The sequence below is a fragment of the Gallinula chloropus genome, assembly GCF_964237585.1.
Source record: "Gallinula chloropus genome assembly, chromosome: 19".
Lineage (NCBI taxonomy): Eukaryota > Metazoa > Chordata > Aves > Gruiformes > Rallidae > Gallinula > Gallinula chloropus.
This window is the reverse complement of record NC_140104.1, coordinates 10374075-10394573: the sequence shown is the minus strand read 5'-3', so window position 1 is coordinate 10394573 and position 20499 is coordinate 10374075. Positions and strand designations below refer to the sequence as shown.

At 59.9% G+C, this 20499-nt stretch overlaps 1 protein-coding gene across 1 annotated transcript in view; it reads right to left on the bottom strand.

Annotated features, from left to right (window-relative positions):
- The window catches only part of STX1A (syntaxin 1A), a gene marked incomplete at its 5' end in the record, with an annotated part of 56085 nt that extends 37118 nt beyond the window's left edge, over positions 1-18967 (bottom strand). The window contains 3 exons of the mRNA XM_084273338.1: positions 746-845; positions 1835-1912; positions 18938-18967. Of these exons, the coding sequence (XP_084129464.1) occupies positions 746-845; positions 1835-1912; positions 18938-18967 (208 nt within the window). The remainder of the gene's footprint in view (positions 1-745; positions 846-1834; positions 1913-18937) is intronic.
- Positions 18968-20499: the final 1532 nt, after the last annotated feature.

The window sequence follows — 20499 nt, the reverse complement described above, 5'->3', positions numbered from 1 at the left end:
CACAGACAACCCCACCAGCCCCGGGCTCTCTGCCAGCGCTCTGGCTTCCTCAAGAGACGTATTGCTTGCGCCAGGGGACAGGGGAACTCTTCACCCACAGTTCTAACCCTGCCAGATCCCACAGACTCCCAAACACTGCCACCTCTTGGGTGCTGCTATCTGTAATTCTCTTCCTGGCAACAAACCTCTTCTCAGGAAGGCAAGACAGAGGAAGAAAACAGGGACACATCAGTAAGGTCCTGAAGGGACAGGCTCTCTGGCCAGCCAGTAACAAAACATCCTTCAGGACACAGATGACAGGGTCACAGATGACAGGGTCACAGGAGTGGGCTCAAAGAAGAGCTGCAGCATTTCTGGGCCAAGCCAGCAGTACTCAGCCTGGTCTGCAAGTGCTGCCTCATCCACTCATCCTCCTCAGGCAACTGGGGCAAGAGAATGACCACCCAGAATAGAACCAGCCCTCGGCTCTTTTCAGCCTCCACACTGCTCTGTCCTGCAGGAATTCCCCTCCAGCAGCCTCGCTGAGCTCTCGCTGCCACGCAAGGTGAGGAAGCCATCGGTCATCCATCCATCCATCTCCTCCCCAACCCTTCCCCAGCCAGGCCACCAGACACCTCAGCAGCTTGTAGCTTTCCAGCCACGGCCCCTGAAGACCAGAGGACCTGTGCCTGAGCCGGCCACGCCAGCGGCCCTGCCGAGCAGGGCACGTGCCTGTGGGGACGCGAGCGGCTCGCGGCTCACTCACTCTCATCGGGGTTGGGTGACGCCAGGATGGCGCTGTGCTTCCTCTTCACTTCCTCCACGTTCTCCGAAATTTTATCAATGAACCCTCGGATTTCTTCCACCTGTGGAGATGTACAAGACAGGTCGGCTGTGAGGGGCCTGGACTTCTGGAAAGGGGAGGGACTGTTAAAGCCTCTCCCAAAGCAACCAGGAGACACCTGAACCACACAGTAAACATCCCCTCGGACAAATATTTTCCAGCTGGATGCTCAGACTGTGGGGCTGCTGGGAGTCACAGCAATGCAACACCCCCCCCTCTGCATCCCTGAGGTTCATCTCCATCACATCTACAGATTCCCAGGCTCAGAGAACAGCCTGCTGAGGCTGCACGAGCCAGACTTGGTCCTAGCTCTTTGCTCCAGGCCCAGGAGACACAGTGCCATCACCAATGGGGGAGCCTCTCCCCGTGCCCCCTGCCTGCCGGCTGCCCCCTCTCCAGCTCTGGCTTCTCCTCCGCCTCACAGCACCGCTTTGCTCATCGTCCCCATCTGCACACGCCGGTTCTGTCAGCCCCCGCCCCGCTGCCTGTGCAGACACATTTCAACACCCCCCCCTCCCCCCACCCCACGCCACGCTGGGAGCTGCAGGCAGATCTCGCAGCCACCCACGTGCCAGGAGATGAGCTCCTGTTTGGTAACGAGAGGCACAAAATTAAATCAGTCCCATGCAGAGACACTGCTGCTCCGCAGAGGTGCCGGTGGGGAGGTCTGGGGGCTGGTCCGCTGCTGGGGGGGGGCTCACCCACCCCCTCCCAACTGGTCCCTTGGCCCAGCTGTCCCAGCGGTGTCTGGAAAAGGAGGTGGAGCAGCAAAATCCCTGCAGAGCCAGGGAAGCCCAGGCCAGCCTCAGGTCCTTGTGGAAGGCTGGCTCTGAGCATAACTTCCAGGGGCCGCTGGCCGAGCAGCACCAGCCAGAGCCAGACCCCTGCCCCACCTCATCCACTGCTCCCTGCCTGGGGTGGAAGCCTCCACCACAGCCCAGAGCCTGCTCCAGCGCTAACGGAGAGGTCTGGACCGCCTTTAAACCCACACCAGAGAAGCAACTCCCTCACCTGCTCGAAGAACTCATCCATGAAGCGGTCCCGGTCCACGCTGACGGTGACTTCATCATCATCATCGCTGTCCTTTGCCTGCAATGACACAGAGAGACATCAACAAGCGCCTTCTGTACAGTTTGCAACCCGACTGCAGCAGCTCCTCAGTGGCATCTTCCCCTTCTCCTTCACTCAGCTGCCCACAGGACCAGGGGCAAGCTCTAGCCCCTGTGTGGGATGCACCATGGAGCCACCAACAGAGCCACTGCACAAGCCGCCACGGCAGCAGCTCCCACGTCACGCGCGGCCTCCCACGGCAAGTGCGGAACAAGGCTAATGGCACCTCTCTGGGCCTTCCCAGGGAGCTGGAATGGGCAGCTGTATGAGCTGCACTCAGCTGTGCACGAGCACAGCAGCTCTGGGAACAGCAGCAAAGGGAAACAGATGTGATGCTGAGAGGGGAAACTGTGAAGGACCCCGAGCTGGGAAAGCACCAGGGATGCTGAGCTGGGAAAGCACCAGGGATGCTAAGCTGGGAAGGCACCAGGGACGCCGAGCTGGGAAAGCACCAGGGATGCTGCAGAGCGCAGGAAAGATGGGAGAGAACAGAAAATACAACAGAACTAGAGAAGCCACAGCAGGCAAATGAGGGGTTGTCCTTGTCTGCAGCAGCATGTGTGTCACTGTCACCAGGAGATGAAAACACCTCCCACCCCAGCAAGGCAGGGGACACAAGCTCACAGGGGAAAGAAAAATTACAGTCCTTTGGATAAGGAGACTGTTTAAAGATCATTATCCAAAGCAGATACATGATGGAGGGAAATGGAAAATTAATGGGGTAGAAAAGTTTCTTCTTACTCCATCTTCACTAGAAAGAAGGAGCCAGTGGAATGGAGAAGATTTAAGAGGGACGACTGTCTCTGCTCATCCTGTAGTGGTCCCCTATTTCACAGATGTTTATACATCAAACCACGGCCTCCTCATGTGTTGCAGAGCTAGCCAATGCAGTCTCTAAAGAAATGCCTCTCACCGTCAGTCAGTCAGATGAAATGCCTGCCCTTCCCCTTAAAACTGCCTTTTCCACTCAGGGTGATTGGTTGGGATGTTTCCTGAGGGGACCTGAGCCTTCAGCCTCGCACCCTCGGGGCACCCTTGGCTCTGGCCACCACCTCACACACACCTTACCCAAGGACTCTGTGATTCCAAAGCCACTGAGACTCGAGTGGAAATCCCACCCAGACAAGGAAGAGCACGTGTGGCTGCCCTGACCCACCGGCCCACGGTCCCTGACACCAGAGCTCCAGAGCTGCCCCTTTTGGCCACCGCTGGCCCCAGGAGCCCAGGGGCTCAGCAGGCAAGAGCCCTGTGCAGCGAGGCCAGGGCACAGCAGGAGCTGCTGGCCCAGGACCAGGCTGATGCATTTAGCCTGCTGGGCAAGATGACCCTGTGGATCAGCACCCCGAGCTCCCTCTCAGATCTCTTCCCTGCTCAAAGTGCCCTGTCGTGCTGGGAACAGGGGCTGGGGCAGGGCCAGGGCTGCAGCCTGCACCTGCCTGGCCTCACAGCACTCAGCACTCTCCCTGCAGAAGGCAATGAATGCCCTTTGCATCGTGCAGGACCCAGCTCCTTCCCGACGGCTTTGCTTCTGAAGCACAGCAGTCTGCTCTTCCCTGGAGCCACGCCAGCTCCTCCTGCTCCTCACTCATGGCCCCAACCTGGCACTGAGGGCCACAGCACTGGCTCTGCATGGCCATGGCCACCAGCATCCCTGGGGCCGGGGACAGGATTTGGCCATGGGCTCTGGTACACACACCCCTCCTCCACCCCGATGCCACCAGGTGCCCAGGCTAGAGGGACCCACATCCTCTCCTCCCCATGCTGCCCACCAGAACTGCTCAAGCCTCGCTCAAACCTGCCTTAGCAAAACAAAACCTGTCACCCTGAAGCTCTGGGGCCACCCCAGTCATTCACTGAGCCTACAACCGAGCTCTGAGGCAGCAGCAGAGCTGCCGGCTGTGAGCACTGGGCTGTCTGGGCTACAAACAGACCCACAGCAGCACAGACACTTCCCTGGCATCACAGCATGTGAGCAGGTGGGTTCACCATCAAGGAGGTGAAGAAACACCATCTCCTACCTCCGGGAAGGATGTCTGCATGGCTGGGTGTGTGCTGTGTGGATGGAGCTGCCATCCCTGCTGGGTTTCAGTTCACACACAGTCCCCCACGGATGGAGCCACGCTTTGTTTTCAGCATCAACTTCCTCCCATCAGGGCAGGTGGTGCCCAGCACCCACAAGACATCCATCCCCAGGTCCTGCACAGACCAAAGGCCATTGCCAGCACATGCCAGCAGACATGCTTTCTGCCTGCCTCGTGCTGGCATCATCCCAAACAGCACGAGGGGTAACGAACTCCCACCCACACCCCCCAAGAAATACACACGGCTGACAGATGAGGGCACAGCCACAAGGAACAGGAGATGCAGCCACCAAGACAAAGATCACATTGAGGCACACACATGCCCCCCAGGTCACAACATCCCCTGCCCCAGCAGCCTCCACACAAGGGACGTGAGCTGCAGAGTGTCATCTTCATCAGCTCAGTGCCACCCGAGGCTGCCACGGAGCGGGCTGCGCTTGGGGACACTTCCCAGAGGAAATGAGCTGGCTCTTCCAGCTGACCTCCCACGCCTGCCACACCGCTCCTTCGCTGTGCTCTTCCAAGCTCTGCTGGCTCCAGGGCCTAGGCCACAATGTCCTCAGAAAGTGGCCCACCACCCAAACCCACCCCAGCACCCGCCACAGACAGGCTGGGAACACCAACAAGCCCCATGCAGGGAATGCAGCCCTGACCCTGTCCCTGGAATGCACCCCTGTCCCCCTGTCCCAGCTCCCCCACGCTCAGCCAGCTTTTTTTTTTGCCTTGTTCTGCCAGGACCTTACTTTGGAGGGAATTTTCACCCCCTCCCTGAAGCCAGCAAGGAAAACATTCCCGCACCTTCAATTTAAACATGGCTTTTGCCAGGAGCAGGCAGGCCAGAGTGCCCTGGAAGGCCCAGGAGAGGCAGCAGAGATCAGCATGATGCAGGGATGCCCATCTCCACATCACCTCCTCCCTGTTCCTTCCATGTCCAAACCAATCCCAGCACATTGCAGGCAGGATGCTGTGCCACTGCTCAATCCCACCCCTGCTGCCCACCAGACCCTTCCCTCGGTTAGACCCAGAAACACCAAAGGAAGGGACACGGTGCCCAGGAGAGGGTTCCTGCCAAAGCCACGAGCACTCTGGTGTCCAAGGCCGCCAGCCCTGGGCAGCAGAGGGGTGCACAGGGAGGGTGATCCCTCTCTGGGGCACACACCACGCATGGCACAGCCGTGCCAGGCACAGGGAGAGCGGCACAAAAGCCTGGCTGGCTGGAGCCTTTCGGAAAGGAAATGACATGGATGGAGCCCACTGGTTGGGAGGCCACATGTCACTGCGAGCTGGAGAAAGGCACCATCTGTCCAACCCACGTCACTGGAATTACCCTCTGTGCCGTGCCGCCCACGACACATGGCACCGGGCTGATGGCCCCGCCGCCCCCGACCCTCCACCCCCACCACACCAGGGAAGCAGCGGCAGCAGGAGCTGCAGAGCTACCAGGGCTGAAGAGGGGGAGATGCCACCCTGTAGCCACAGGTCTCCAGGATGCAGTGCACTGGAGGGTCATCTGCTCCCAGCATCTCCCTCCATCCTGGGACTCAGCCCAGGCACGCTGCCAGCCCTCACCGGCTTCGCTCCAGGCTTGAAGTGTCTTCCTGTACGTGCTGCCAAAGCAGCCACAAGACAAAAATACTTTTCCTAAGGAAACCTGACGTGTCCACTCAGCCAGCAGTGTTTGGATTCAGGCATCCCAGCTGAGAGCATCCTGGGTCTTCAAATAAAGCTCCTGACTAGGACGTGGCTACCTGCTGGTGCTGCCGAACACAAGCAGCAAGTGATTCACAGCCTCCAGATGCCTGGCCTTGCTTGCCAGTGACCCACAGGAGCACGTGCTTCCAATGCGCTCCCAACTCGGTGCCATCACGCCATGTACCAGCGCTTCCCAGCTGCCAAACTGCCACTCACCCATCGCCACATCTGCCTGACACACTGCAACCTCGGGCAGCAAAGGCTGCCCCAGGCTTCCTCACAGGAATGAGGGAAGAAGCAGGGCAAAAGGCTGGGCTGCATGGCTTCACTCCACAGGTGAGACCAGCTCCAAACCCAGCTGAACGCAGGCAACGAGCTGGAGTTAATGAACACAACCAGCCAGCCAGCAGCTCTGCTGCCCTGCAGCCGCGGTGGGTCCCTGGTGATGTGTGGCACCCCATGGCCATGCTGATCACTGCCTGAGTCACCGGCACTGGGAGATGCCTGTCCAGAGCAGAAGAGCAGGAGGGGGTAGATCAGCCTCCCCTGACACTCACACTCCTGCCCCAGCCCCTCCCAGGCAGCGCTGGGGTCCTGGGGTCTCTGGGTTCTCACCCCCCTAGGTGAGGTGACCGTAGCTCCTTGTCTTACTCCTGCCAGGCAGGAAGCAAGCGGGCAGCACAGTGGGCAGTGTGCCAGCCGGGATGGGTCTGGGAGCTGCTCTCTCCCAGGTGCAGCAGGATGTGGGGGGCAGATCAACCACAGCTCTCCAGTGTCTTTTGGGGCCTCACAGGGTTAAAGGTACCCACACACACCCCCTGCAAGGGCCAAAAATCCCAAGAGGAGGCCAAGCTGAGCTAAGATACACTCCCCAGCAGATGGACAGGCTGCTCCGAGCCCTGGAGCATCCCAGCTCTGGGGGTTTGCAGCAGGAACACTGTTAATCAATTCACTACGGAGCAGCTGCATCCCTCAGGTTCAGACAAGTCACGTTCCCTCCACAGACACCTTCTTGGGAGATGATAAAGGAGCAGGAGCTAACCAAAACCCCTCAAAACCCCCTCCCACAAAAGGCGAGAGGCAGGGGAGCTGCAGCAGGACGTCTCTGCTACCTCAGCAGTGACACCACTGCTTTAGCTCCTGCCCTCTTCTGTGAGTGCTGCAGATGAATTTGCCCATCTCCAGTTGCATCCGTGGGTGTCGCATCGCAGGGGCTGTGCTGGGTGCCCACCCTGCACCCAGCAGCACCCACAGCAGCGTCAGCCCACCCTTGCCCAGGGAGCACCCGGGGCTGCACCAACGTGCAGGCAGCCAGCCCCGGCCCTGCCTCCAGCTGCCACACACCCTCCAACCCCACCAGGGAAACAGCAAGCTCCACAAACACACAGCAGAAGGAAAAGGGCACAAGAGCTGCTGACCCCCCTTCCAGAGACCACTGGATTACACGGGCAAAGGCCCCGGGAGGTGCAGGGTGCTGCTCTCCAGCTGCCCTTCCAGGCAGGATCTGTCTGGGGGGTTATTTACTGGACACCTCCACACTGATCTGCCCAGCCAGAAGCATTCCTGTCATCCAGCCTTTGCCAAACAACACCCCTTCCTGTACCCAAACTGCAGGGATGCACGAGGCAGGGATGTTCAGCAGGAGGGTGCTCTCTGAGCAGTGATGGATCCTGATGGGACCACATCCCCACACGGAGCCGCACGCAGGGCCCCAGTTGCTGCCTTGTTCCCCGTGTCCATGAGCCCAAGGAATTGCTGCTGACAACCAAGAGCTCCTACAGCAGCAGCTCCAGTGTGGGGCTGAGCATGCTGCAGAGGGGGAGGATGGGGTCAGAGCAGCTCAGCAGCGAGCTGCACTGTGAGCTGTACTGACATCTCTGCTCAGCCATCTTAAAACCCCACAGGACACACGTTAAATGGTGCGGGCACCCAGCTCCCTGGGAACATCGTGGCCCGGCTCTGTGATGCTCAGCAGCAGAACAGCAGCTCCCAGCAGCTCTCCTGCTGAAGCTTCATGCAGACAAAGTCCACAGGTGATCTACCCATCACCTTCATCCCGGGATGTTTCGCACCTTCAGGCTGGCTTTAAATGTTCTGCAGCAGCCAAACCAAGCCTTTCCTCACCAAACCTCTCCTCGGGGGTCCAGAGCCCCAGGTTCTGCTCTGGAGGGCTTTTGAGGAGGTGTCACAAAAGGCCAGCCCCTGGAGAGCAGAGCTGAACCTCTGAGACCACGGCATGAATGACCTATGACCTCAGCTCTCCGCATCCCTTTCCCTGTTTACATACTGTGCCGCACAGTGACCGGGGTGTTTCACAGCACCCCAGCCTCAACTCAGCCACATCCCGTCCCAGTGTGCACCAAAACCAGCCCGTGCTCCCCACTGACAGCCTTTTGGTAAACAGAAGCTGAAGGCACAGATCCCCTCCCCATCCAGCGACACCTGCCCGAGGACACCGGCGTTTCCAGCTCCCAGCACTGGCTCTCCAAGAGTTCTGTCTTTAGGTGTTGGCTTTCAGTGCTGCAGGGTGACATCACTGACCTTCAGCACGACACCCGACCCTCTTAGTGCCACAGCCAACTCTTCAGCCCCTTATTTGCCGCAGGCATCAGGCAAAATTTGACTCGCCTGTCAAGGATAAACCTCAGAGGTGACACGAGGTGCGAGGAGCTGAGCTCCCTGTCCTCCTCCTGCAGCTCTGGGACACGGAGGTACCGTGCAGGCTGAGGGAACTGGGCTTGTTCAGCCTGGAGAAGAGAAGGCTCCAGGGGGACCTCATTGCAGCCTTCCAGGTCCTGAAGGGAGCTTACAGGCAGGAGGGGATTCAACTTTTTAAAAGAGCAGATAATGGCAGGACAAGGGGGAATGGACTAAAGCTAAAGGAGGGAAGGTTTAGATTAGATATTAGGGGGAAGTTTTTTTACAGAAAGAGTGGTGAGGTGCTGGAACAGGCTGCCCAGAGAAGTAGTAGATTCCCCATCCCTGGAGGTGTTCAAGGCCAGGTTGGATGGGGCCCTGGGCAGCCTTGTGTAGCTCCGGGCCTGGAGGTTGGTGTCCCTGCCTGTGGCAGGGGGGTTGGAGCTCTATGATCCTTGGGGTCCCTTCCAACCCAGACCATTCTATGATTCTATGATTCTATGACCCACGGGAAAGGTACCGAGCCTTTCCCATCAGCACCGTACAGGTCTGCAACCACAGCTAAAGAATAATCTGGGGGAGAAACAGCAGACAGACTTAACTCAGCCAAAATTTAATCTCTCACACCCCTCTGATGGTGACACCGTCCTTGTTACGGCTCCTGTGCAGACCGGGGTGTCATGGGGACAGCGAGGGTGCCCACAGCCACGGCACGTGTCTCTCCCCTCCGCATGTTTCCCGGGGCCGGCACACACACAGAGGGGTTTCTGCCAGGGTCACTGTCGTGCTCTTTAAAGGAAAAGAGGAGGCAGCTGCGTGGATCTTGGCTCTCAGCTGGGGTAAAACCACGACAGTCTATTTTGGAGCCCAACATGGGGAAGGGAAGAGGAAGGGGCAAATAACAACCCCAAACCCAAGAAACCAAAAGCCTGTGGGTTGGGATAAGGAGAGTTTACTAGAATAGCAGAAAGATCAAATATAACAATGCTAACAGGACTTTAGAGAAAAAAAATCTATGAAACTGTTGACACACAATGCTGTTTCTCACCGAACCCACAGCTCAGGCCGTGCCACCCAGAGCTGTCCCGGAACCCGACTGTCCCCCAAAACCCGCGTGTCCTGGAGCCGCCCCTGCTCCTCCTCCCATCAGCCCCCCATTGTACTGAGTAGGACGGAATTGGCATGGAATACTCTATTTGGCCAGTTTGGGTCACCTGTCCTGGCTTCGTCCCCTCCTTTCTCATGAGCAGAGAAATATGAAGAGCTGAGAAAGTCCTTGACTGTCTGACTCAGATAAACCATCAGGGTGTTACCAGCACTGCTTTCATTTTAACTCTCAAACACAGCATCCCATCCGCTGCTACAAATGAAGTTAACTCCATCCTGACCAACACCAGGACCGAAACCAGGTAAGCTCCAGCGCTTACCAAGCACCCCACAACTCACACCAAACCCCAGCGATGCCCACCAGTGACCACGAGGTCTGCACAGGGGCCCACAGGTGTCGGGCAGAGAGGGTGATGCAGGTGGGAGCACAGCTTCTGCCCCCACACCACTCGCAGGGGTCAGGACACGGAAGGGGGTGTCCTGTGAATCAGCCCACTGGCCTACAGGCACCCACAGAATGGCTCAGGCTGGAAGGGGCCTTTGAAGAGCATCCAGTCGAGCTGCTCCATGATGGGCAGGGACATCTTCTGCCAGACCAGGTTGCTCAAATAGTCAGGAATGCTCAAAAAATGACATTACTTTGGTGCTCTTGCCTAGGGAACTTGGCACCATCAAGGTGAGATACCAACCCTCCCAGAAGGCAAATCTGGAGTGTCTTCTGGAAAACCAAACTGAACAGTCGTATCACACAGCACAGACCTGAAGTCTGAGAGGACTTGGTGAAAGAGCAGATAGAAAAGAAGGTGGAACACTGGAAAATCCATGCAATGGGAAGCAGTCACGGCTGGCACTGACCTTCCCAAGACTCACAGGACAAGACTTTTTGATGTAATTTTTTTTTAACCAGTTCCCATGAAAAGACACCCAGGTCTGTTACGTACCCACCAGGAAGGGAAACACGCAGCATCACCAGAAAGCTCAGCCCCACCAGTCCCATGGGGACATTCTGATGCTGTGCAGCCCCCACCCTCAGCAGTGGCACTGGGGTGCTGGTGAGTGCCAGAGCAGCAGGCAGCAGGGGAACCTTCTCCAAGGGAAGGAGGGGACTGGTCTGAGAACAAACAAACACAAATAATGTCGGGCAGGAAGTCTGGAGTTGTACAACACACTCAGGACGTGATCTAGTGGAAGATGTCCCTGACCATGGCAACAGTGTCAGACCTTCAAGGTCCCTTCCAACGAAAACCATCCCACAGTTTGATGACCATGGTCCTGCACTGTCTGTCCAAGAAGAAGCACATTCTCTACAACAGGTCTTGAAGAGGCTGTGGCCAAAGAGGTTGCTTTCAACAGCAAGGTCTCAGACACAGCCCTGTACACATGGCATTGGCTTTGGCTTCAAAGGCATCTGGACGGTGTCTCCCCATGGGCAGCACCAGTCACCTTGGCAACCGTGGGGATGCTTTGCCTTCGCCTGACCTGTGCTGCAGCAGAAGGACTTCCCATAGATGCTCCCAAGGACGGCTGTTAGGCAGTGGCCAGCAGGCATCCTGGGCTCCACTACTTCCAAGGCTCCTGCAGAAGGTGATGGAGGAAGAGATCCTCCTGCCAGAGAGTGGCTGCACAGGGGTACCTCCTGCACCGCTGGTGCAAATGCTCAGGATCACACTGGAGAAGACTGAAAGTTGATTCAGGCCACCTCCCATGTGGGACCTGAGCATCTGCCAGTACCTGCTTATATCCAAGGCAGGGTTAAGGAAAGGAAAATCCCATCTATTCACAAGACTTGAATGCGATGATGTGGGCACACAGCTCAAGAAAAGATGACCTCAAACACCGAAGCGGTTTCATGGTGGTTTCTTATCAGGACCCGCACTCCGGGATGCTCAGCTAAACCAGCCACCCAGCACTGGTCACACAGGGACAGCACCAGTGCCACAGCTTTGAGGCCATGAAGCAACTTCCTTCCTGGCCTGATATGCAGGCTTCCAGGCACAGCAGCAGTAGAGCAGGTCATGGACAGAAGCAATAGAGAAGACATACACCTACAGCCTTCTGCAGGAGCCGCAGTGGGATGCCCCCAAGTTCATACTATCACCTCCCAGATATTGCCACATCCCACGCCAGCGTCACATAAAGAGATATATGGGCTGCACCTCCAGCAGCATGGCCAGTGCTGAGTCCAGCCCGAGGGTCCCCAGGACAAGGAGGACAGGGACCTGGGAGATCGAGTCCAGAGAAGGCCACAGAGATGATGCGAGGGCTGGAGGCCCTCTGTTCCAGAGCCAGGCTGGGAGAGCGGGGCTGGCTCAGCCCAGAGAAGAGAAGGCTGCTTCTGGGGAGAGGTCCAAGCCCCTTCCTGTCCCTTGAGGGGCTCCAGGAGGGCTGGAGAGGGGCTGGTGCCGAGGGCAGGGAGGGCCAGGCCCAGGGGAACGGCCTTCAGCTGCAGGAGGGGGATGGAGAGGGGCTGGAAAGCAGAAATCTTTCCTGGGGAGGGGGCAGGCCCTGGCACAGGGTGTCCAGAGAAGCTGGGGCTGCCTTGGGATCCCTAGCAGGGTTCCAGGCTGGGTTGGATAGAGCTTGGGGCACCCTGGGCTGGTGGGGGGTGTCCCTGCCCATGGCAGGGAGCGTACAGGGGGGTTTTGAAGTTCCCCTCCCACCCAGCCTCTCCTGTGAGCCCACACCACAGCCTGTCCTCAGCTCACAGCCATCTGCCTGCTCCCCGTGTCAGGCAGCACCCACGTTTCAGACTCCAGCCGTGCCAAAGGCAAAGACACACAGGCAGCCCACGGCACATGGCCCCAGCCTCGCGCCCGGGCTCCTGGCTCGGCAGAACTCCTCATCCTGCTGCTTCCAGAGCTGCCACCTTTGATCCTTTTCCTCAGCAAAGCCAGAGTCCCCTTTGCTTTACGCCTGCTCTGGTCTGACACAGCATCGCCCTGCTCCTGTCTCCAAAGCCATTCTCCTCTGCCTGCCCTCCCCTTCCTGTGCATCTCCCAAGGATAACTGCCCCAACACCCTGGTCCAAGGACCTTTAGCCATCCCCCACTGCGTCTGCTCAGGTCACCTACCAGCCACCCGTGGCCAGGACCTCACGGCACACTCCGTCTTCCCAGGTCTCTCACTTGGGCTCCCTCTCCTCCTTTTTGCTAATATACATAATTTTCTGGAAGCAGCAATTTATCACAGTACTTAGCTTAATGAGCCTTACTGTACACGTTCTGCCTGTAGTGATCATTTTGCATATTTCCTGGGAAATCTGGTTAGCAGGGAGATCCAGAGCAGAGCAAACATTTGTACAGCTTCCGAGAGGCTCACACAAAGACACTCACCAACGGGAATCAGTCTGAGCCCCTTTGACTCGAGCCCTTGTAGACATCCAGCACATGGCTGGGTTTCAGGGCACAGGGTATCTCTGCCCTTGGGTCAACTGCAGTGGAACCCCTGAGCCCCCACCGGACAATCAAGGGAGCCTGGAGTCCCCCTCTAAGGCTAGTGCTGATGGGGGCTGAAGCCCTTGTCCTCCAAACCTCCAGCCATCGCCCTGTTTTCCTGCAGGGTGCAGAGACCCTCCCACCCCCGGTCTGCTCCTGGGGAGGACGGGGCAGGAAGCCCTACCCAGAACTGACCCAAAGGCCTGTGCACGCCTGAAGCATATTGAAGGATCTTCCCAATTTGAAGTTTCCTTTTGCTCACCCTACTCAGGCGTGTGCCCCCCACTGCTAAGGGTACCCCTGTGGCATAGGGACACTTGGGACCCCAGGACTGCTGGGGAGCAGAAGGTCTCAGAAGGAGAACATGCAAGGCAGGTGGTGTGGGCTCGCTTTACATCACCTCCATTAGCCTCTGCTGTGGCCGACGGACAGGCCCAGCAGGCCCCAGGAGCAAGGACTGCCCCATGTCTCACCCCCTCCCAATCCCCAGGACAGAGCAGGCGAAGCAGCTCCCAGGGATGTGCCCTCACGGTGGGGAGACCGGGCCTGGCACGGTCCAAGGGCAGCAATGGCACAAACCTTCCCCAGCAGCCAAGCTCCTCCTAGCGCCCCAAAAATCAGCTTTCCAGCCTCGATACCCACCCCACCAGGCTGGGCGGCTGCGGCCACACAGCACAGACCCGCCGGCTGTCACCCGGCACGTGACAGCTCCAGCACCCTGACAGCGAGCGGGACGTGACGCTGAGTTATTTACGTGACCCTTTCGGTTGAACAGAAGAGCTCAAAAGCCCGGCCACCGAGAGGGCGACAACAGGAGAGGAAGGTCAGCACTTCCACAAGCAAATCAATCCATCTGTCATCTATTTATCTCTCTCTCTGGGGTCAGCAGGTGGCTCCAGGCATCCCCCCTGCCCAGGTGAGGTCGGACAGGCCCCGACGCCTGCTGCAAACAGCAACTTTGGCCAACTCCAGGTTTGTGGCCCCTGGAGAACTTGTTGGCAGGAGCAGCGCGGGGTCGTTAACGAGAGTGGGTGGCGCGGGGTCGTTAACGAGAGGGGATGGCGCAAGGTCTGGCTGCAGGTCCAGGAGGGCCCCACTGCAGATGTTGGCTGCGGCAGAGGGAAGAGGGTGGATCCACAGAGCCCAACCCGGAGCTGACCTCACTTCTTCTCCTTTATTTTTACCGCACACCTCCCGCAACTCCCACGGGCAGGAGGCAGCGCTAGGAACAGGGATGGGGCAGGCAGGAGTGGGAGGCTTTGACCGGCCAGGGCGGGTGATGGCATGGAACAAATGCCCGGCCACTGCTGGAGAAAGGGCCTGGAAGTGGCTGCCAGAGGGGAGTGGCAGCTGTGGGAGGAAGGGGCCCTGCCAACTACAAGATGGAGACACATCTGAGTGGGTCGGGGTCTGTGTCTGTGCCTCTCCGCTGGCAGGGGCTGGGAACAGCTCCTCACTCAGAAACAAGGGATGGAGAGGCACAAAAAGGCAGAGATGGAATAAAGAGCACCTCTTCAAACCCTGGAGAGGCAGTTCATCAGGGAAAGGTGAGTCCTTCAACCCAATGGGAAGGTCACCAGGAACCATCGCTCATACTCTCTTGCCCTGCTGCAAGCAAGAGCAGGGACCTTGGCACTACCAACATTTCTGCAACCACCCAACCTCAGACAGGTGACTGGTCCCACCACTGGTCTCTGTGGGGAGAACAAGGGGGCCCTCAGGGCCAAACTGCCCTCCTGTCACCACTCCACAGAAGGCCCCTTCTCACGCTGAGGGAGCTTCTGCCAGCACTGAAGCCTGACAGGCCTGGGCACCATCCCACAGGCTCCCCGGCCTTGCCAACCCTCTCCTGCAGCACCCAAACACACGATTTGGGGAGAAACACTTCCACCACAGTGCAAGGTAAACATCAGGCAAGCACTGCCTGAGGGAACGGGGAGAGGACCCATCAACCCATAAGGGGTCTTTCCCAGGCCAGTTAGACCCCAGCCACTGCTGGAGTCAATGAAAATTGACAACTATTGGAAATTCTGCTAATTGGCCCTGTGAAACGTTGACAGCAGAGTCTCATCCTCCCAAAACTGCCTGGCCACATGCTTCTTAATGGCCAGTAATACTGGGCATGTGGAGTTCCTCCATCCACAGCAAGCCTGCCCCAAAGCACCCAGGTCCACCCAGCCACCGCTCCCCTGACCCCCTCCTCCAGCTCCCGTGTGCCCCTATACCCCCTCTCCTGGCCCAGGCAGACATCCCACTGCAGTCTGCAGCACCTTGGCATCATTCCACTGCTTCAGTGATGGGGAGCAAGTGCAGGGAATTGAACCTTGTGGAACAAGGCACCCCAGGACACGCAACCAGGAGCTGCCAAACACCACTTCCATGGTCTGCTCAGCATCTTCATCAGCGATGCAGACCAGGGAATGGAGTCCTGCATATGGGTCAGGCCAATTCCAGTACAGGCACAGACTGGGGGATGGATGGATGGATGGATGGATGGATGGATGGATGGATGGATGGATGGATGGATGGATGGATGGACACCCTGCAGAGAAGGACCAGTGGATGACAACTGAAACATCAGCTGGCACTGTGCACTGGCAGTCCAGAAAGCCAAGCATCTCTGGGGCTGTATCCCTAAAGCAGGACCAGCAGGTCTGGGAAAGGGGGAATCTGCCCCTCTGGCTCTGGGGAGACCCCGCTGCAGCCACTTGGGACTTAAAAGGGGGTTATAGAAAAGGGGGAGAGAGACTTTTGACTGGGGCCTGCAGTGACAGGACAAGGGGCCGAACAAGGGTGGAGTTAAGCTGGACTCAAAGAAGAGATGTTGTATGTTGAGGGTGGGGAGGCCCTGGCACAGGGTGCCCAGAGAAGCCAGGGCTGCCCCAGGATCCCTGACCGGGTTCAAGGCCAGGTTGGATGGGGCTCTGGGTGGGCTGGGGTGGTGTCGCTGCCCATGACAGGGGGTGGGACCAGGGGGGCTTTGAAGGTCCCCTCCCACCCATACCACTCTGTGATCCTGACACTTGCACACCTCCCTCACCTCCTCCTGCTCTCTCAAAACACCTTTCATCATTATTTTACTGTTTGGACCCATCGCACGCCCCGGAAATCCTGACATGTCACTCCAGCTGAGTTGTCCCCTTGGGCAGGGTGACACAGCATGGGACCCTCACAGACCTGCACTGGTGCACCATCCCATCCCCACAGCACCCCAGAGCTGCAACAACCTCCTGAGCCAAGAGAGCCAAGCCCTGGAGCACCAAGCCGAGCTTCAGTCTGCTCCCCCATCCCCAGCTCTTCATAGTGCAGCCCCCTCAGCACCAGCTCTCCCCAGGCTTTGGAGGACACAACACAAGCAGGGACTAAAAAAAGGCATTTCAGGTGCCTGCAGACAGGAGGGAGCAGCTCACAGACCAGCCCAGAAGTGAAATAAATTTTGTTGGTAATTTCTGTCCCATCCCTGCACCAGCACTGCCAGGGACAACTGCAGCAGGAGCTGCTGCTTCTGGGGGTGCTGGGAAGGAGACCGGCTCCAGCCCTGCTTCAGATGGGCAGGAAATGCCACCCGTGGCCAGAGCCCTGGCACCTACCCATGGGCAGCTGAGAGCAAAGCACTGCCGGTCCCATTCCGGGCATCCTTCACCGCCAGCCCTTGGCTGCTCCTCCTCCTCCTCACGAGGATGTTTTTCAGTCCTCGAGCGCAATGTCCTGGCCCTGGCTCAGAGCAGGCCAGGAACACCATCCCTCCCAGGGCACCAGGTAGGCACGAGGAAGTCGGAACACAACTAAGTGCCCAGGTTCAGAAAAGACCCAGGGTTGGCATTCTGAATCTCAAGCACCATTTCACAAATCCCATTCCGACATGAAGCTCCTGTTCCGCACAGCAGTGAGAGCCCTGCACCCTCCCCTGGACTCCAATAAAGACAGCTCCTTTTTCTCTTTTAATTCTTTTTTTTTTAATCATCCCTGGCAGAATTTCGATACCATATTAAATTGGGAAGAACCTGGCCCGGGCAGTTAATGAGGCAGGCTACTGGCAGCACAGGAGAATGGAGCTCAAACACTCCCTGTGCTTCACCCACTGCAGCATCTCTCTCCTCACAGGTGACTGCCACCGCTGAGGCTGGAAATCCACATCTCCCACATGCGCTGCTGGCTCCCTGCAGCCCTGCCAGGCTCTGCTCTGACACGGGCAGCTCTGGGGGCATCCGGATGCTCTAAACCAGATCTCCACCCCCGGGGAGCCCCTGGATGCAGCAGAGTCCTGGGAAGGACGTTGCACCTCTCAGCAGCAGGCTGAAGAAGAATCATCAGCAAGCGAGGTGGAAGCACATTCGATTTTTCTTAAGACATATTTAAAGGAATGGAGAGATTTTAAAATACTCCATGGCATCACTTCCCAGCCAGCCCCGGCTGCCAAGAGGACATTCACGAGGCTGGTTTTTACTATTATTAATAAAAAGCCTATTTTCCAATCCGATTCCACAGTCTGTGCTGTTGGAGAAAGAGCCCCCTGTTTGGGTGCCTTCCAGGCTCTCCGGCTGAGCAGGGGGCGGCGCGCAGTTCTTTATATAGCCCCTTCCTCCTCCCGCATCCACAGCCGCCCCCTCGGCCCCTCGCTGGCGTCACCCCAGCTCTGTCCTCTGCTGTTTGTCAGGCGCAGCCACACTGCCGGCTGAAGCAATTCTGGCGGGGGCTGCGTGGGGAGCAGCCGGCCTGAGCACCCACGGGACCCCTCCCGCTGGTCCCCCCTCTGGGATGGAGCGCAGATGGCGCGGCCGGACCCCGCTCGCCTCCCTCTCTGCTCACCTCCCAGGCAGCTCCGCAGGCGCAGTCACCAAGTAATTAAAAACAAACCCCACCAAGGAGCAGCCGCAGAGAGAGCGAAGCACCGGTGTGATGGCAGGAGATGGCAGGCTGGGGACCAGGGCAGCACCCTGCGATTTCGGGCTGGCTCTTAGCCCCCCAGCATCCCTGCTGCTCCCCCCCTCCCTTCCTCCCCCCCCCCCCCCCCATCCCTGCTGTCCCCCGCTGCAGAGCTCGGCCCCACACTGCGAGGGGGCAGCACCACCCCACACTCCCCCCACCCGGTGCAAGCCGAGGAGGCTGGGGGGTGGCGGTGCCAGAGCCACAGCCCCCGGCAGGCAGGGGCACGGGAGCGGCGAGGGGCTCCGCCGCACGCTCGCAGCCAAGCCCGGGGGAGCTGCGCGGGCCGCGGGAGCCCCACCGCAGGGACCCACCGCGGGTGCCGCCGGGCCCAGGTGCTCCCCGGGGCTGGCTGCAGCCGGACTGTGCCCTACGCCCCGCTCACGGCCATCCCCCGGGCCTCGGCGGGACCCGGCCCCGGGCGCCGAGCAGCTGTTTGCGGCGGAGGGGCTGGGCTGGAAGCAGCGGGGAGGGGCGGCCCCCGGGTAGCGCAGGTCCCGGTCCCGCCGGTGAGGGAGCGCCCGAAGGGCTGCGCGGCCCCCGGCTCTCCGCAGCCCCGATGACATCAGCACCGCCCGGAGCATGAAAAAGCAAAACGGGCGCAAAGCCGGGCGGCCGGGGCGGGACACGGCACCGGGTGTGCGCCGGCACGGCACGGCACGGCACGGCCAGGCCTCGCCGCCCGCGGGGCATCCGCTGCCCGCAGCATCCCCGCCGGGCGCTGCCCGCCCCGCTCCGGACAAAGATATAAATAATTGTTTGGGGGTTTGGGGTTATTTTGTACCGGCTGGGATGGTTTTCAGCCGGCTCGACCCCTCCGGGCAGGCGGTCATCCGGTGCCGGGGAGGATGGGATCCCCCCCGGGTACTGCCCGCGGCTCGCACCGCCCGCTCAGGGGAAGCGGAGACGCGGGGGGGAGAGCGCTGCCCTGGGGACCCCGCCCCGACGCCCTGATACCCCGCCAGGGCCTGGGGGACTCGGCCCTAGCCCCCCCCTCCCCCGCACAGCCTCCCCCCGCCGCTGCCGCTCGGGGCACAACGGTCCCGGGCTGAGGAGGGGGCGCCGAGCAGACCCCGAGGCGAGCGAGCGCGCACACCCCCACCCCCGCCCCCGCCGCCCCCACTCACGGCGCGCAGCTCCCCGGTCCGGTCCTTCATCCTGCCCGGCCGCCGCCGCCGCCGCCGCTGGGTCCGGCCGCCGCGCGGGGGAGGGGCAGGCGCGGCACATGCGCGGAGCGGGGGCGTCCTGCGGGGCCCCGCGGGAGGGCAGGGCCGGGGGCAGCGGGAGCGCCTTAGGGTAGCGCTGGGGATACAGACACACGCGGACACGGGGTTTCACACCGGGGGGACGGGGGGGACACCGGTGAGAGGCCACAGCTGGCGGGGACAAAGTGGGGGGGAGTCACCGGGGCGGGGCGCTCGAAGGTCGCGCCTTGGGGATCACACCCGGGGGGGGGTGTTGGGGGATCATCCGGGGGGGTCACACCTGGGGGGGTGGGGGATCATCTGGGGGGGTCACACCCAGGGGCCCCATCCGGGGGGATCATATCTGGGGGGTGGGGGATCATCCGGGGGTGGTTCCATCCGGGGTGATCACACCTGGGGGGGTCACACACGGGGGGCATCATCCGGGGGGATCACACCTGGGGGCGTGGGGGATCATCTGGGGGGGTCACACCCAGGGGCTCCATTTGGGGTGATCACACCTGGTGGGGTGGGGGATCATCTGGGGGGGTCACACCCAGGGGCTCCGTCCGGGGGGGATCACACCTGGGGGGTGAGGGATCAAATGGGGGGGGGGTCCATCCGGGGGGATCACACCTGGGGGGGGTCACACCCAGGGGCTCCATCCAGGGGGATCACACCTGGGGGGTCACACACGGGCGGCATCATCTGGGGCGCTCACACGAGGAGCTCACACCTGGGAAGAGCATCATGGGGAAATCGCACCTAGGGACTCCCACTCCGGGGGTCCCATCAGGGTGCTGTCCTGGGAGAGGGCACACAGCTGGGCAGCCCCCACTGCAGGTCATGGGGCTAGGGCCCACCCAGGAGGATCACAACCCCACAATCCCAGGCTCTCGGGCAGCAGCAAGGTGCCAGCAAAGCTGAAACGGGGCGGGGGGGAGTGGTTTGCAATTTTGGGGGGAACTGGCTGTTTTAGGGAGACACGCTTATGCCTCCCCCTTCCCAATACAGAGCAGGAGCAGGACCTCACCTTCCCTGGCCCCTGCATGCAGGGTGCTGCGTGCTCTGGGGCTGCCCTTGGGCCAGCTGGTCCAGCCTTGGGGCCACTGGCCGCAGCTCTGTCAGCCCTTGACACGCTCAGCACCCCTGTGGCGCCCAGTGCTGGGATGCACGTGGTGCAGAGGCTCAGGTCTCCTCCTCCCAATGCTCGTGTGCTAAGGAGAAGCTTCTGAGCCACCAGTACAGGGGTGGCTCTGCACAGAAACAGCCTTTGGTGTCCTAAACCAGCCAGCCAAGAGATCCCCGCGAACCCTGCTCCCCGTGAACCGCCTTCACAAAGAGCCCTCCCACTTCATGCACTGAGCAGGTCACCCCTGGAACTGGGCCCCGCCTCCAGAAATGGCGTGAGCGAACCCTGCTCCGGTTCACACGTTCCCACAGACAAATTAAGCTGCCCGGATCCAACCTCCGTGGGCTGCCGGTGGCACCGTGACGTCCGCCGA